Source organism: Malaclemys terrapin, chromosome 10, assembly GCF_027887155.1.
Source record: "Malaclemys terrapin pileata isolate rMalTer1 chromosome 10, rMalTer1.hap1, whole genome shotgun sequence".
Classification (NCBI taxonomy): Eukaryota; Metazoa; Chordata; order Testudines; family Emydidae; genus Malaclemys; species Malaclemys terrapin.
In genome coordinates, this window is record NC_071514.1 from 87,523,657 (window position 1) to 87,540,593 (window position 16,937).

General features: G+C 43.7%; 1 protein-coding gene across 5 annotated transcripts in view; it reads left to right on the top strand.

The window, feature by feature from the left end:
• Positions 1–2,443: 2,443 nt before the first annotated feature.
• The window catches only part of LOC128844166 (3-phosphoinositide-dependent protein kinase 1), a 136,146-nt gene continuing 121,652 nt past the window's right edge, over positions 2,444–16,937 (top strand). For 2 of the 5 annotated variants that reach the window (XM_054041636.1, XM_054041630.1), the window contains exon 1: positions 2,722–2,826. In XM_054041636.1, coding sequence (XP_053897611.1) covers positions 2,803–2,826 — 24 coding nt within the window. In that variant the 5' untranslated portion in view covers positions 2,722–2,802. Of the gene's footprint in view, positions 2,632–2,721; positions 2,827–2,899; positions 2,967–16,937 lie in introns of those variants that run through there. The other 3 variants (XM_054041631.1, XM_054041632.1, XM_054041633.1) reach the window with 3 other exon arrangements.

The window sequence follows — 16,937 nt, forward strand, 5'->3', positions numbered from 1 at the left end:
GAGTGCAGGCCTGACAGTTGGAAAAGTGTGTACATAAAAATTGAACTGTAGAATCAGGGCCGTCCTTTCAAATGTTCACAGTAAAATATTTTCTGCTGAGTAGAATCACACTTGAAAGTTGTAAAACAAACATGAGTAAAGAAATTAAGTTATGCTCGAATGCAATGGTTCTCAAACTTTTGTACTGGTGGCCCCTTTCACATAGCAAGCCTCTGAGTGCGACACCCCCCCCCCCCCGTATAAATTAAAAGGACTTTTTAATATATTTAACACTATTATAAATACTTGAGGCAAAGCTGGGTTTGGGGTGGAGGCTGACAGCTTGTGGCCTCCCCATGTAATAACCTTGCGACCCCCCTCAGGGGTCCCGATCCCCAGTTTGAGAACCCCTGCTCTAATGCAATCATAGCTGATTGCAATGTCTGGAAACTGAATTCCCACCAATGCACGGTATCTAGCCGTCAGCAAGAAGGGGTGGCAATCTCAGGGCCACAAGAGGATAGGTATGAAATTTGTATTATGGGAGAAACTATGGTAATTCCAGTATTAAACCTCTCAATATACTCAGGGTGTCTACATGTGTCCACAAACCTGAGCAGATTCAGACAGTGAAAATAAACACACAGGAATTACTATACTGAATCAGGAATACTTGGTTTTAGCCCATGAAAGCTTATGTCCAAATACATTTGTTAGTCTCTAAGGTGCCACAAGTACTCCTCATTCTTTTTGATGATACAGACTAACACGACTACCACTCTGAAACCTATACTGAATCAGACTATGCTCCATCTACCTCAGTATCCTCTCTCTCTCAGACCGTGGCCAGACTAGACAGATGCTTCATAGGAAGGTGCAAAAAAACCTCCTAATTCCTAGTACGTAAAATGATCTCTAAAACTTGAAGCATGAAGTTTAATATTTCTTCAAAAAGTTATGTTAGCAACTGTTATAACTGGATATTCTTGTTATTCATATAAATGTCCAAATCCTTTTTGAATCTTGCTAAGTATTTGGCCTCAACAATATCATGTAGCAATGATTTCTATAAGTGTAACTGCATCCTGAGGGGGAAAATATTTCCATTTATTGGTTTTGAATTTGCCACTTTTTAATTTCATTGACTGTCACCTTGGTCTTATGTTTACGAGACAGGGAAAACAGAAGTTCCCAATATACCTTCTCCTTACCATTAATTATTTTATATACTTTTATCAGGTCCCTACTTATTCATCTCGTTTGTAAAACACTCTCAATCTTTTCAGTCTTTCTTCATAGGAAAGATTTTCCAGGCATTTGATCATGCCCATGGCCTTGCTCTGAATCCCCTCTAATTCTGCATTATTAATATTAAAGTGCTCATTCAATGACAGCATTCAATAGTGGACTGAAGGATAGGGGGGTGGGTAAAGATAGCTTGATTCCATCTTTGCAGCTGATTGTGGAGCTGGCTGGAGGCTTGTTTAGCAGCTCTTGTTATTGACTGCTCTAGTTTAGTTCTGGGTATTGATGGTTCCAAGAAGCAGCTGGAAATAACAAGTGTACACAGCCGTTTTAGCAATGCCATCTTTCCCCTGGCCATTGCGGGAGCTGCAAAGAAGGTAGTGAAGAGACTGTGCATCAGTTCTGTACCTGGGGATTCCTCAGCTCTGTGGGAGTTACAAAGCAGCCATATCAGTTGCCTTTGTAGTCCTCTTCCTCATTAGAGATGCAAAGAGTCTGTAACACAGGAGGCAAGGCTCAGAAAACCAGTGGGCCTCTTGGTGGGCACAGCCCCTGAGGTGCCAGTGGTGTGCGAGGGGTAGCACAGCCTGAAGCGTGTTGGGCACAGCCTCCGAGGTGGCCCTGGCAAGCAAGGCTTGGCACAACCCGTGTGCGCTGGGTGCAGCCCTAAGGAGCCCCTGGCGTGCGTGCGTTGGTGCAGCCCTATGAGCATGCAGGGCAAAGCCTCTGAGGTGCCCCCAGCACGTGAGGGCTAGCACAGCCTACGAACCCCTGATGTAGGCCCGGTGCATGCTGGGCCCAGCCCCAAGTGGCCCCTGGCGCATGAGGACTGGCACAGTCCCAGTGCATGCTGGGCCCAACTCCCAGCGCAGCCCCGGAAAGCGCCTGGCCGGCACCTGCTGGGTCCAGCCCCCAGGAGCCCCCAGACCAAGGGTTGGCGCAGCCCCGGTGCATGCTGGGCAGACAGGCTGTGCGTGGGGGAAGGTGCGCCGGGGGGACGTTGTACGTGGAGACCAGGTGCATTGTGGGTGGAGCTGGTCCCTGCGGGACAGGTGAACGGCGGGTGGCGATCGGCAGGCTGGGCTGAGGAAATAGGACAGGTGCATCATGGGTAGCCGCGCGGTGGGAGTCTGGGCTGAGGAGCCAATAGGTGTGCGACTAGGCCGGGCTGCTTCCCATGATCCTTTACTGGCTCGGAGCCAACCCGGAAGTTGGTGTGAGAGGCGGCTGGAGTCCAGCGCTGCTCAGGGCAGGAGCGGAGCGGATCCTAAGGCCAGACGAGGGCAGTGGCGTCGCCGTTTTAACTGAGCATGCGCAGAGCGTGCGCTCCCGTTTATTCGCCGCAAGGAGCGGAATCGGCAAAAAGTAGAGTCTGACACTACACCTGGGCCTGCCCGTGAGTAGCAGGTGATTGAGCCAATGGGAGTATGGAAGCGCGGAAGTCCCGCCCTTGCCAGAGGAGGGGGCACTGTTGTGGGTGACGTCACGGGCGGAGGATGCGGGTGCCCCATTGGCTCGGGCTCCGCCGCCGTGAGCTGGGCTCTTAAAGGGCGACTCGAGGGGAGGCCGGGCGGGCCCATGGCCAGCACCAGCAGCCACCTCGTGAGTACGGGGCGTGCCGGTCCCCGTGCGCAGGGGCTGCGTCGGGCTCGGCCGCTGCTGCGGCCCGCGGGTGCCCTCTGGGAGGAGGGACTAGGCCGCAACGCCAGGGCCCGCGGGGCTGGCCGGCCCCAGGCCGCGAGGTGCGGGCGGCCCTTCCGCGCGTCGTGGTGCGCCCCAGCAAGGCGCTTCGCAGTTCTTCCGCAGCCTCGGTGCGGTTCGCCCCTCACGGCAGCCCCTAGGCGGACCGTGCGAGAGGCTCTGAGGGACGCGGTGGGGCTTGGCGGGACCCGACCGGGGCGGTGCAGGACGACACCCCCCTCGCCCTCCCGGTCAGCACTAGACTCCTAGACTAGCTGTGGGGGGAGCTCTGGGTATGATGGGCTCTACGTGTGACCCCCCCTTGCACAGTCGGGACCAGGGCAAGGGGAGCTCTGGATGTGATGGGCTCTGCGCTAACCCCAGGATAGGGGTGGAGGGCTCTGGGCGCGATGGGCTCTGCAGGGACCCCCCCAAAGTGGAACCAAAGAGGAATTGAGTGCATTGGGCACTGTGGGAACTCCGTCATCAGGAGTGGTGTGTGGGGGGGTCTGGGTGCGATTGGATCTGCGGGAATCTCCCAGTCGGGCAGTGCATGGTATGAAACAGTGGCTCTCAACCTTTCCAGACTACTGTACCCTTTTCAGGAGTCTGATTTGTCTGGTGTGCCCCCAAGTTTCATCTCACTTAAAAACTACTTGCTTACAAAATCAGACAAAAATACAAATATGTCACAGAACACTATTACTGAAAAATGCTGACTTTCTCATTTTTACTATATAATTATAAAATCAATCTATTTGAATATAAATATTGTACTTGCATTTCAGCGTATAGTGTATATAGAGCTGTATAAATAGTCCATCATCTGTATGACACTTTATTTTGTACTGATTTTGCTAGGGCTTTTTATGTACCCTGTTGTAAAACTAGGCAGATAACTAGACAAGTTGCTGTGGGGGAGGGAAAGCTCAGTGGTTTGAGCATTGGCCTGCTAAACCCAGGGTTGTGAGTTCAGTCCTTGAGGGGGCCACTTAGGGATCTGGGGCAAAATCAGTACTTGGTCCTGCTAGTGAATGCAGGGGGCTGGACTCGATGACCTTTCAGGGGTCCCTTCCAGTTCTATGAGATATATAATATATGGAGATATACCTACCCCCGGAAGACCTCTGCATACCCCTGGTTGATAAATAGTGATATAAAATACTTGTAATTGCCTTAATTACTGCACAGTTTTTGTACACTAAAGTGTTGTGTTTTTTTTCTTGTACAGAGTGAACCTGATTAAGATGGTCACTAGGTTAGGAAACTAAAATTTCCACTTTCATTCAGGGAAGATGAAAAGCCCATCTTCTATGAATCATCTGGGTCCTCTAGTGTACAGCATATGCCCCCAAACTGAGCTTGTCTCCATGATTATAATTCTGACGGTGAAAGGAAAACAACTGCTTCTTTGGGCTTGTGTTTTGGAGAGGAAAGATTGAACCATGCTGTTGAAAGTAGACTTCTAGTTTCATTACACTTGGGGAGGTGGGGGGTTGTAGTTATTTTAATGGAATCTTCCACTGAAAGGATATTAGAACTCTCTTGCCCTGGAAGGGACCACCTGTTACTCTGTAACCTGCATGGTGTCAAGTATCAGGGGGTAGCCGTGTTAGTCTGTATCTACAAAAACAACAAGGAGTCTGGTGGCACCTTAAAGACTAACAGATTTATTTGGGCATAAGCTTTCGTGAGTAAAAACCTCACTTCTTCGGATGCATAGAGTGAAAGTCTTTCACTCTATGCATCCGAAGAAGTGAGGTTTTTACTCACGAAAGCTTATGCCCAAATAAATCTGTTAGTCTTTAAGATGCCACCAGACTCCTTGTTGTTTCTGTAACCTGCTTCCCCCCCCCCCCTTCAGATACTAGCCAGTGGTAGTGAGGGAGAGGGTCCTCACAGGTGATTGTACTAAAATAAGCCTTTCAGATATAGCTGCTGACTTGCATTCTGATTGTGAACACTGATTGATAGAAGGGAAGTAGCTGACTGAAGTGTCGCTTATAGTTTGCATTCATGGGATATGTAGCAAACAAAGTTTATTATAGTGCAGTTTTTAAGATTTAATAACTATCAACCTTTGTTGCTCAGAGATGTGAAAAAAACACCCTTAAAACCCTCAGGGTAGGGGTGATGGCCCAGCCCCATTCCACAACATATCCTCTGCTCCTGTCTCCCTGCTTCTGTGTGTTACATTCAGCTTTTAGATTTTATACACAGTGACTTTTATAAACTTAATCAGCCCAGTAGGAGGTGATGGGGGATGAGAGAGGAAGTGGGGATTCAGCCAGGAAGGGTTTTTGGGGAAGGATGAAGTGGAAGGGAGAGGAACTCAAGCTTTACTTTTCTCCATGCTGTCCCCACATGGTATCTTCTCACCTCCACATTTCCCTTCCACTCCAGAGGGGTCCCCCCAGCACAACTCCTCTATGGAACACAGATGGTTTGTCAGTGTAGCTCCTCCTTGGGCCCCTCTCAGCTGAAACCACACTTCCACTTACATCCCTATTCCCAATCCATGCTAATTCCCGTCTTCACTGAAAATGACATTTCTACCTCCCCCCCCCCCCCCAAAGATGTCTTTTTATTTATTTTATTTTGTAATTGTTTCTTAGGGAATCAAATTGACATTAAGAGAAGACTAATGTCATGAATGAATCTGTAAATTTCTGCAGGCTAACCTTCGTGTAACTTTCAGGTTATGTCAAATAAGGGAAAATAACAGTTTAATTTTAAATTCAAAAGTGCCCTGCATGTGAGATGTTATCAAAGTTTGTGTGAGAGAAATGTGGCATTTGTGGAAAGGGTGGTTGTTTAGCTATAGAAACCTAAAGAAATGTGAGGAAAACAGGATAACTTTTTAGAGGACTATTTTAAAGCATTTCCCCTACAAAAGAAATAATTTGTTTGGGAAACAACCTCTTCCCCACCTCCTAAAAATAAAATAAAATTGTCCTCTGAAGACTTATAGTGCTGATGTTGGAGAATAAATTAAATTATTAAAATGTGAAAGATATTTTAGTCGTGCTTTAAATACCAATCTCAATACAACCTTAACTGCGGTTACTGACAAATAAATGGGATGTCTATTAATAATCAGTAATTAGTAGCTGAAAGCCTGTTCTGTTGCACAAGTGTGATTTGTAAAACCATGTTTATAAAAAATAAATAAATAAAATAAATGGGACCGTAACAGGCTGCAAACCCCATTGGTGACTGATCCTGGTAATATTCTGATCAAACAGCTCTCAACCATGCTTGTAGCTGTTTCCATCACTTTGCACTGACTCAGACATTCTAGGCTTCAGAGTAGTGCTTCAGTTGTTGTGTGAATAGTTGTGTTGATTTGTGTTTTGACAAGTTATGCTGGGAGATTTGTGCAGATGGTGGGTGTGGCCATTGGGCCAAGTAACCCACCATCTGTTCAGTATTCCTCAAACAACCCATGAAATTGGTCCATGCAGATTAGCTGTAGAGTAAGGGTGGTGATCAGTGGTCTAGTACTGGTGACATGGGATACATGCATGGCTATATACCACACAGGTGTAATTAGTAAAGTCAGAATGTCTGAGAATTTAAAAATTGGCTATCAGACCAATAATCCCATTGATGATTCAACGTGGTGATATTCTGAACAGTGAGCCCTCAACCATGCTTGTAGCTGTTTCTATCGCTTCACATCAACTTTACAGATGTAACTGGCTTCTGAGTGACACACAAAATGATAATCCTGGAATCTTTTTTTTATACATGTAAACAAACTGGAAAAAAACTGATTTGAGTTAATTTCGTGTTAACATAAAAGTGCTTTTTCTGGCATAGTTTATTTTGTTTGGGTATAAGCTATACCAGCAAAAGTACTTTTATGGCTATATAACTGGGGTGGCCAAACAGCTGCATGTGGCTCACGAGCCGCACTTTACAGTTAAAATGTGGCTCGCAGAACCACCCATCACTAGTCTCCTCCTACCAGATGGGGAGAGAGGGCGGTGGCTAGGGGCTTCTGCCCTGTGGAGGGCTGGTGGGGCTAGTAGCTTCAGCCCTGCAGGAGTCACTTGCCGGGGTTTGGGACTTCAGTCCCGCTCTTGCTGAAGCCCCAAGCACCGGCAGGTGCCTACCACGAGGCTAAAGTCCCGAGCCCAACACCCAGCCGCAGGGTAGAAGCCCTGAGCTCTGGAAGGTGTTCCTGGCTCTCAGCTTCTGAAGATTATCATATGTGGCTCAGAGAATCTGTAAATTTGGCTGCCACTGCTATATAATCTGCATCTACATTAGAAGTGTTTATTAGTATAGCCTTACTGGCAATTTTTTTCTAGTGTAGACTAAGCTCTTGTAATGTACATATAAAACTTTTCAGAAAAATGTGAGGGTTTTTTTGTTTTGTTTTTTTGAGTTCATAGTATCTGTTTTAAAATCCCTTGCACTTCATTTATCAGTAGACAGCTTTGTCTGTATCACTGACACCTAGGCTGTCAACTTCTTGATTGGTAAAAGATTTAGAGAAAACTGATCCCAAAGCAGGATAGGGTTAAAAGATGGAGTAAAATCATGAACACTGTTTTCAACATTCTATGTTTACAAGGTCAAATAAGTAGTTTAATATGGCTAGGTACATACCCATGTGTTAGAAATAACTGGTCAGAGAGTAGTGATACAGACAGTTGGGTGTGGTATAGCTTTCAAACTAAATCTGCATGCGCAGCATGGTGGGTGGTTGTTTTTTAAGCAAACCCTATTCTTGAATGGATATGGATATTACAAGAAATAACACATTTTCACATAGTTTTTGTAACTGTGACTGGATCACTGTGCTTGTTCCTCACTCAACTCTGTATATGAGACATTGATAAAGTATCCAAAGGAAGTAACAAAAATGGAGTCTTTGGGTATTAGGGGAGAGATTGCAGGAACTAGATAGTTATGTACAACTTGGAAGATGTTAGCTCTGTCTAAATACTTAAGTAAATGTAGCACCCGCTTTATTAAACCCACTTAAGGTAATCAAAGGTTTTAAATTTGTATTTTTTTCACCTTAACTCAGAACTTTCTTGGAAGGACTCTCTGAATGACGCTAGAACTCATAGGTTTATGATGTCAGAAAAAACATGCAAGTGAGACCTGATTTAAATGTGAAGTGATTGTTTTTATATACAGACTGTTTAACACAAACACTTAGAAGAAAAGCCCTCTGTTAAGGAGCTTATTCACAGGTGTCCTCCAAAAAGTACTGGAGTAGAACCAGGGAAGTTAAGTTTTTTTTGGTATTTCTGATATTTTGAAAGTTTAAAAACAGGAAACACTTTTTGAGGTGGGAAACTTTTTGCTATCTTAAACATAAAAAGCAAGAACAGCACAACCAATTTTGTTTACCTTCACATTCTCCTCTAGATATCTTTTAGGCAAGTAAGCATACCTGAAAAAATTGAGACCCAATAATTGGATATTTGCAAAAGAACTGGATAAAACGGCTAAGGGCATAATGTAGAGAAATGTTGAAGCTTGTGCTAAAGCCCATTTGTCTTACTGACCAATGGATGCTGTAAGCAATAAATGGCTTTGGTGGGGGACTCAGTGCTGAAGCAAGGCTGAGACTTGCAGCATGGTTAAAAGCCTAATATACTTATTTAACAGTGTTTTCATATATTCTTTATGGTTACGGAATTGCAAGGATTAACTTGCTTATCACATTCTTTTCAAAAGATTTTATTAAATTTGGTATAATGTGACAGCTATAGTTTAGATCTGTCGCAGTTATTTTGGTTCTTTTCTGGTCTGCGTTGGATTGGATCAGTTTATAAAAGATCTAGATGAACCAGAGTGAAAGAAATGTTAGTGAGTTATTTACATATCTAGATAATTGGGTTAGAGGCTGAATACAGGTGTTTGGAGATTCCTGTGGCTTCCTGCTTTAGATCAGTTTGATGGTTATTAAATAATAAAACAGGCCCTTTAAACATTGGCTCTGACCCCTGAAGGTTCTGGAAACTGAAGTTCTTTGCTTAGTAATAGAAGAGGTTAGAGGGTAAGTAGTTGGTATACATCTTCCTACAAGTTCCCTCATTAGCATAAATCTTTACCTGAACTTGAAGCTGGAATCTTAGAAATTACATACCAAGTATCAGTGGGGTAGCCATGTTAGTCTGTATCCACAAAACCAACAAGGAGTCCTCGTTGTTTTTTGGAAAATAGCATAGCTAACTGTAACGTGGTTCAGTTCAGAAATATGCAGTTGTACTGTATGGTTTGGGTTTCATGACTTAAATGTTGTACTCTCTTGATAAAGAACTAAGTTAATTTTGGTAGGAACAAAACATCAGTCTTTAAAAATCAGTTTCTTCTAATCTGGCACCACAAGTGCTAATAGGCAGTAATCCTAATTATATGGATATTGCCTGGCATCACTGAAAACTTACCTTTAACTCTGAATTTCCTGTTATAATGCTTGTTTTTGGAATAATTATGATACCTTGTGATGTGTTATCCAATATTACTGATAAGTATATTCAGCCTTAACTTCATATTAACATAGTTTTTAATCTAGTATTGGGCATACTATACCAAACCTATTCCATGAGCTATATGGATGCTGAAAGATTTAGAGATAGAAAAACTAAAATAAAATGAAGATCCAGATTTGTAAGTAAAACAGTGATGTTCAAATTTCTGTGATGGTGAATGGATTTCATTTAAGTGCTTTTTAATACCTTTGCTTTCCCCCTCTTCCTACAAAGCTCCCAGTTAATTTAATAATAGCGGTGTCTGTTGGAAGTGTCTGCTTCAGATTTCCTATTTTCATTGATATTTCTAATCTTCAGGATTAAAGTGCAATAGCGTCAGTGCAATAGTAACTTAGCGTAGACATAGTCTAAGAATACCACTTACGTTGATATAACTTGCATCACTCGGGGGTGTGAACAAGCCATAAGTTACACCAACCTAAGAGCGCTGTCCACACCAGCAATCTCCACTCATAGTTATGTACAACTTGGAAGATGTTAATTAATTAAATTGACAGGAGAACTCTCTCCCGTCAGCTTAGAGCGGCGCAGCTGTGTCAATACAACTGCACCATTTTAAGCTCTCTAGTGTAGTCATAGCCTTAGTGGAACATGCTCTGGTCACTCTAAATTATGCTAATTTTATCCCTATATTTTGATAGGGATTGTGTGGGCTTGTGGCAAAGTGATTTACCACCTGGTGTGCTGCCTTGCAGGGTTTTTTCTTTGTAGTCCTGTGACCGGGTCCACTGGTGATACCTGTCGCCTTGTGACTTGTCCCTACAGCTGGGTCAGCTTTGGTCTCACCCCTTTTGGACTGAATCAGGGTTTTCACCCACTAGTCCCAGGACATCATGCAGGCTGACAGCCCTGGTCCAAGGCCAAAATAGTCCTTGTGGACCCTTGTATCTTGGGTCTTCCCATTAGTCTTCCTGGTGAGGCTATAGGGGAACCCAGTCTCTCCCTCTACCCTTGGTTCCAGCTCAGAGACCTGTGGAAGAAGTGGATAAGGTGTCTCTGGTCAGACCTCTTGCTTCTTCTTTGGGCTCTTCCTGTGTTGGCCCACTTTCCCCATCACGGGGCTTGGATGTCTGCTTTGTTCCTTTCTGGGAGCGAAGGATAAGAGGCCTATCTGCCTCCCTAGCCTGCACCTTCTGAGCTGAGCTTCTCCCATTTGAAGGCTCCTCCTCCAAGATTGGTATGGCAGGTGCATCAGGGTGCGGCTGCCTGAATCCATAGCTACTCTTTAACATATCACAGGGCCCCAACCCCACAAACACTTCTGTGTGTGCTTAACTGTGGAGCATGTAAGTAGTTTCAATGAAATTGATGGAACTGCTCACACATCTAAAGTTAAGCATAATCTGCAGTGCTTTGCTGGGCTGGTGACTGTGAGAATCCATTTTTACCAGTTGCCTGTTGTGGCGTTCTGTACAAATAAAATTTTGAATTTTATTTAATTAAGGTCCTTGGAGGATCTCTAGCTTGTTTACAGATTGGTCATCCTTCAGCCATTCCATTTTATGACAACTACCAAGGTTTCAAAATTTTGTTTTCCTAATACGTTGGAACAAAACCAAAACCTTTTGAGATAATTCCACTTCATGAACCTGTGTTAAGATAGCAGTTTTTAGATCAAAAAGCTCAAGTTTTTTTCTCTCCCATCAAAAGTGACCAGACACCCTTGGATTTCAAAAACTTTCCCAATGAAAACTTTGTTGAAACAGATATCTCTGCGGGTAGAGATAAAATTAATCTAAATGTTCACCTAAATTAATGTTATAACCAGCTCTGTTCACACTTCTGTTAGCTTCCATTGTGTTGGGAAGTAAGTTCTTGAGTTCTTAAATCACTGCCATATGGAATTAAAAAAACATTGGTGTACCATCAGCTGATGTGGGACTTGACAAGACCAGTCAAACACAACTCTATCTTACATAAATACAAACATTCATATCATTTTCTGTAACCAGAGGCCACTTGCATACTGTTTTATATGCTTGGTACAGAGTTCATATCTCAACCATATCAGAATAGATTTTGAATGTATTTACTACAGCTTGAGGAACTATTAAATAACTGAACTTGAACCTTCATTAAACTTAGTTCTGAAAACTAGGGTCAGTTAATTCATTAACATTTCTTGTATGTTGCTTATGAAATAGAATGATGAAGTTAAGGGCAAATAGTTAATTGTGTAGGCTAATAGAGTTTGGTAAGCCAAAATGCCTTGTTCTGGGAAATGCTTGTCAATTTTATATTGTCGTCTTTCTATATTAATAATTTGTCAGAAATTCCTGAAGGCAGAAAATCAAGTAGTGCCTTCATTTTTAAACTTGACTGCTTGTAATAAGATAAAGATTGACTGACTGCTCGATTAGACCAAATTCACTTCTGAAAAAAAAACTCTGCTATGAAAGAATGTCTTCATGTTGCCTTCTAGCTGGATCCCTGAGAGATGTTTTATCCATCAATTTTTGAGCCCTTTACTATACATAAAGACAGATGGCTACTGTATAAGTCTACCTTCCCTTTTAAGAAAAATCCTAGTTTGTCAAAATGCACTACTCAATATATCAGTTGTTCAGATATTATTTCCTCTCCTAAAGCTATAAATGCTGACAAGGTGTCCTTCATTAGGAATTTGTTCACCAATCGTCTGAAATAACCAGAGTTTGCTGAACTTTAGGGCATTTCCACTCATCCCTGCTTTAAGAGGTGGGGAGACTGTGAGGGGTCTGTGAGACTGGAACTTAGAGGCTTACATTATATTTTAAAATTTTGCAGCTACCAGTGTGTGTTGTATCCATTCAAATGTATAACTGAATATTTTGAGAGTCAAGAGTGCCCAGGGCCTGGAACAGATGATTATTTAGGTAACAGTTCAAACCTAAATAAAGCATTGCTGCAGTTTGGCCTAATCACTTATGGTTTTGTGATATTTCTCAGATGTTTAGGTTTACTCATAATCCCAGAACTTCCAGTTCTGCAGTTGTTAATGACATTGGATGGAGTAGAATAATAATAATAGAGAAATGAGTCTTATTTAGGTAGCAGTTTGACTGACTGAATTGTTTGTCTACTCCCGAATGAGAATGCTAGTGTCAACATATCAGTGTAACCCATATTAAAGTAATAAAAAACTGGTTAACTGATAGATCTCTAAGACCTTGTACATGAAGAATTATCATCGAAAGGGGGTGTTTTTAGTGGGCTCCTTCAGGCATCTGTTCTTGGCTATTCAAGGTGCTCAACGATGTTCAAATGCTATTCAGTAGTGTTGATGCAATATACTTTGCCTTCTGTAAGGCATTTGTCTTGGTACTGCATGACACTTTGATTAAATAAACTAGAATGATACAACATTGATATGGCATGCTGTCTCAAAATGTAATTGTAAATGGGGAATTATTATTGGGTGGGTATTTTGCTAGTGGGGTCCCACAGAGAGAGGCTTTTGGCCCTACACTATTTATTTAGCAGTTTTTATCAATGACCTGGAAGAAAACACAGAATCATCACTGATAAAGTTTGCAAATTACCCAAAGATTGAGGGAGTGGTAAATAATGAAGAGGACACATCACAGATACAGAGTAATCAGGATCACCTGGTAAGCCGGATCCGAGGAAACAATATACATTTTAATACAGCTGAATGTATACAACTAGGAACAAAGATTGTAGGCTATATGGATAGGATGGGGAACTCTGTACTGGGTGCCGTTACTCTGAAAAAGAATTGTGGACCATGGTGGAAAATCAGCAGCACAAATCAGCGCTTACCTTGGGGGAGGGGGAGCTCCCTGGCTCCTACGGGCAAGTCCCCGCAGCTCCTCAGTTGAGGGGAAATGGGGCTCCACATGCTGCCTGCCCCTGCAGTTCCAATTGACTATGGTTCCTGGCCAATGGGAGCTGCAGAGCTGGCGCTTGTGGCAGGAGCAGTGCACGGAGCCCCCCTAGGCACCCCTCCCCCTAGGACCTGCACAGACATGCCGGTCGGAGCTGGGTAGGGAGCCTGCCAACCCTCCCCTCTGCCACCACCAGCAGAGATCCTGGGCCATGTGCCGCCGCCTGCACACCCACCACCAGTGCCAGCGGGGGTCCCAGGCCGTGTGCCTCCTCTCAGCACCGGCCACCCCGGGCCACCCCTTCCAGCACTTGTGGCGTCCCTGGATTTCTCCCCCCCACCCCTCCCAAGCACCCTGGCCCAAGTTTTAGTTGGGAATATGTAGTAAACGTCATGGACAGATCTCAGACCGTGAATTTTTGTGTACTGCTCGTGACCTGTCCGTGACTTTTACTTAAAAATACCCGTGATTAAAATGTTGCCTTAATCATGGTCCACAAGTACTTGCATGGAGAAGAGAGATGATAGACAGCTCTCTGTAGAAAGAGCCTCAAAGAGATGCAGTAGTCAGATGCTGAAGCTTCACAAATTCAAACTAGAAACACTCAGGGTAACTATACACTGGAACAACTTATTTAGGGATGTGATGGATTCTCCATTACTTGCTGTCTGTACATTAAGACTAGAATTCTTTATAAAAGAGATGCTATAGCTCAAACAGAAATCATAGTCTCTTGATGCAAGAATCACTGGGTGAGGTTCTGTAGCCTGTATTGTGAAGGAGCTCAGACTAGATCAGGGTAGGCAACCTATGGCACGAGCTGATTTTCAGTGGCACTCACATTTCCTGGCCCCTGGTCTGGGGGGCTCTGTATTTTAATTTAATTTTAAATGAAGTTTCTTAACCATTTTAAAAACCTTATTTACTTTACATACAACAATAGTTTAGTTATATATTATAGACTTGTAGAAAGAGATCTTCTAAAAACGTTAACATGTATTACTGGCACACGAAATCTTAAATTAGAGTGAATAAATGAAGACTCGGCACACCACTTCTGAAAGGTTGCTAACCCCTGGACTAGATGATCATAATGGTCCCCTTCTGGCCTGAATACTCTATGAAACAATGCTTTTTGTAGTGAGAAAGCTAAGTGGCAACATTTTTGTACAATTACTATTGGATTAGAAACTTCTCTATTGACTTACTATAGTCCTCTTTTGTTTAAATGGGGAAGTCACTCTCTTGCTTTCACCTGGCTCAACTACATTGATTATGCTGTAGTGTGGCCAACTCATCACTAATTGGAGTGTCCCTTAGAAATCTTATCCCTCTTCTTAAGGATAGGTTTCCAAGATCTGAACTGCTCAGGTTAATGCTTAATGAACTTGTAGTATCATAATAATAAATTCACCTTTATTGTTTTTGATTAGCTATTCTGTAAAATGCCACCCAACTATTAAATTCCCTAGTTTTTGAGCACTAAAGGGTGTTTGTTTAGTGGACAGGTTTAAAATATTGTTAGTAAACTAAACTGTGTAAGGCAAGAAAGATTTATCAGAGAACCAACTCACACTACCCATCCTGCTCTAGGTGTGTATGGTGCACTGTGGCTACACATATTCAGTGTTGCAGGACCTGTTGGTTGTTGCCCCTATCCTACAAGGCCTGGCAGGGCTCTGCTCTGTGGTGTTCATTTGTATTTGTTCACAATCTTAGTTTGTTCCAGCAGATGCATAGGCTAGTTCTGCTCCTTCGAGCACGTGCCTGAATCCTGATGCAAGACACAGGATTCATCCTGCTTCACCTCACATGCTTAGGTCTCCACAGCATGCTAACTGAGGGGTAAATAATCACAGGATTAGACAAACCATGGTAGTCTAACCTGCAAGAGAATGACCACACATGCTGTACTGTGCTGTGACTCCCTGTATCCTCACTGGTGCTTTATCTGGCTATGACAAGCAGTACAGGTAGATAGTGAGATAGTACACAAGAATTGGTGCCAAGGAGGCTTATGGGAAAGGATTGGAGGACCATTGCATCTCAACTATTGTGATTGTTCATGGCTGCACGTTTTCACTGCTGTTACCTCAGGATAACAGTACACATTAATAGCTATTACAGGGTTTGCCTTATACAGGGGTGGCCAACCTTTGGCTCCAGAGCCACATGCGGCTTTTCAGAAGTTAATACGCAGCTCCTTATATAGGCACCGACACCAGGACTGGAGCTACAGGTGCCAACTTTCCAACGTGCTGGGGAGGTGCTCATTGCTCAACCCCTGGCTCTGTCACAGGCCCTGCCCCACTCCACCCCTTCCCCTGAACCTGCCATGCCCTCGCTCCTCCTCCCTCCCACCCAGAGCCTCCTGCATGCCACGAAATGGCTGATCTGGAGGTGCAGGGTGGGAGGGAGGGGGAGGCACTGATCTGCAGGGCTGCCGGTGGGTGGGCGGGCGAGCTGATGGGGGGGGCTGCTGATGTATTACTGTGGCTCTTTGACAATGTACACTGGTAAATTCTGGTTCTTTCTCAGGCCAAGGTTGGCCACCCTTGGCTTTATAGCTCATGGTGTGCTGCCTGTCTCACCATGTGGCATTGATAGTCATGTGAATGTGTGAACATGGAATGTGTTAAGGGGACAACCCACAGCTGAGCCAGAGTTAATTCTGCAGTGATGGCAGCTGCACTAGCAGGGCTTGTCATGGTAGTCACTAGAGTCCCTGCCAATCACTGTCAGACTCTGGACCTGGATGCCTGGACTGATAACAAGCACCACCACCATTGAGTGGCTCTGCTCCAGGAGGTAAGGAACATGGCTTGATTTAGTTATTTTTAGTTACTACTGCCATACGTTTCTTTTTTCTGTTTTGTATTTAAAGTAAGTTTTCTTTTCTTGGATTTCCCCACTAAGTGTCAGATGGGAGTGGTCTGGGTCCATATACGTGGGGAGGACATCCATCTTGAGCTCTGGTGAGTGGCTTAACAAGTCCTTTCTTCTTCTGGAACATATTGGGATCCCCAAGGGCTGTATTGCTCCACTGTGCAGGGTGTGGTGATAGAGAGGTATTGAATCGCCTTATGGAGGTATGTGTATTTGCATTGCGGTCATGGGGACCAAGAGGGTAGCCTTGCTGTGCCGCTATTAATTGATCCCGTTCTGTGTTCTCTTTCAGATATAAGTAGTGTAGAAGATGATTCTGAGGAAGCTTTTGGATTTTTGTGGCAACTCCCAGTGAAGTCCGTGTGCTTTGGGAAGGAGTTGTCTGTGTTTGTCTGTAACCTTAGATCTTTCACCTTTTGTATTTTGCAAGTGAATACCTGTGGGATGAAAAAGTTAGAATGTTTAACTTATAAACAATGATGATAAAGTTTTTATTTTTTCACTTCATTTGCATCCATTGGGTGTAGGGATTAGTGTGTGGAGGATGGAAGTGACCAGATAGAATGGAGAACAGCAAAAGTACCTCTCAGGCCTACCCTCACTAGGAGTTTGGGGGTTTGGAGCATTTGATTTCAGTTGAATATTACTTTAGCTATTGCTGAGCCTATAATCTGGTAGGTTAGTGTCTTAACACATGACAGAACCAATGATCTGATCTGTCACAGCTGCCACTGAAATAGCACGCAGGAGCATTGTGGGATTGTACTGGGAGGACTATGTGGTTTTTGTTGGTTTTTTTGTT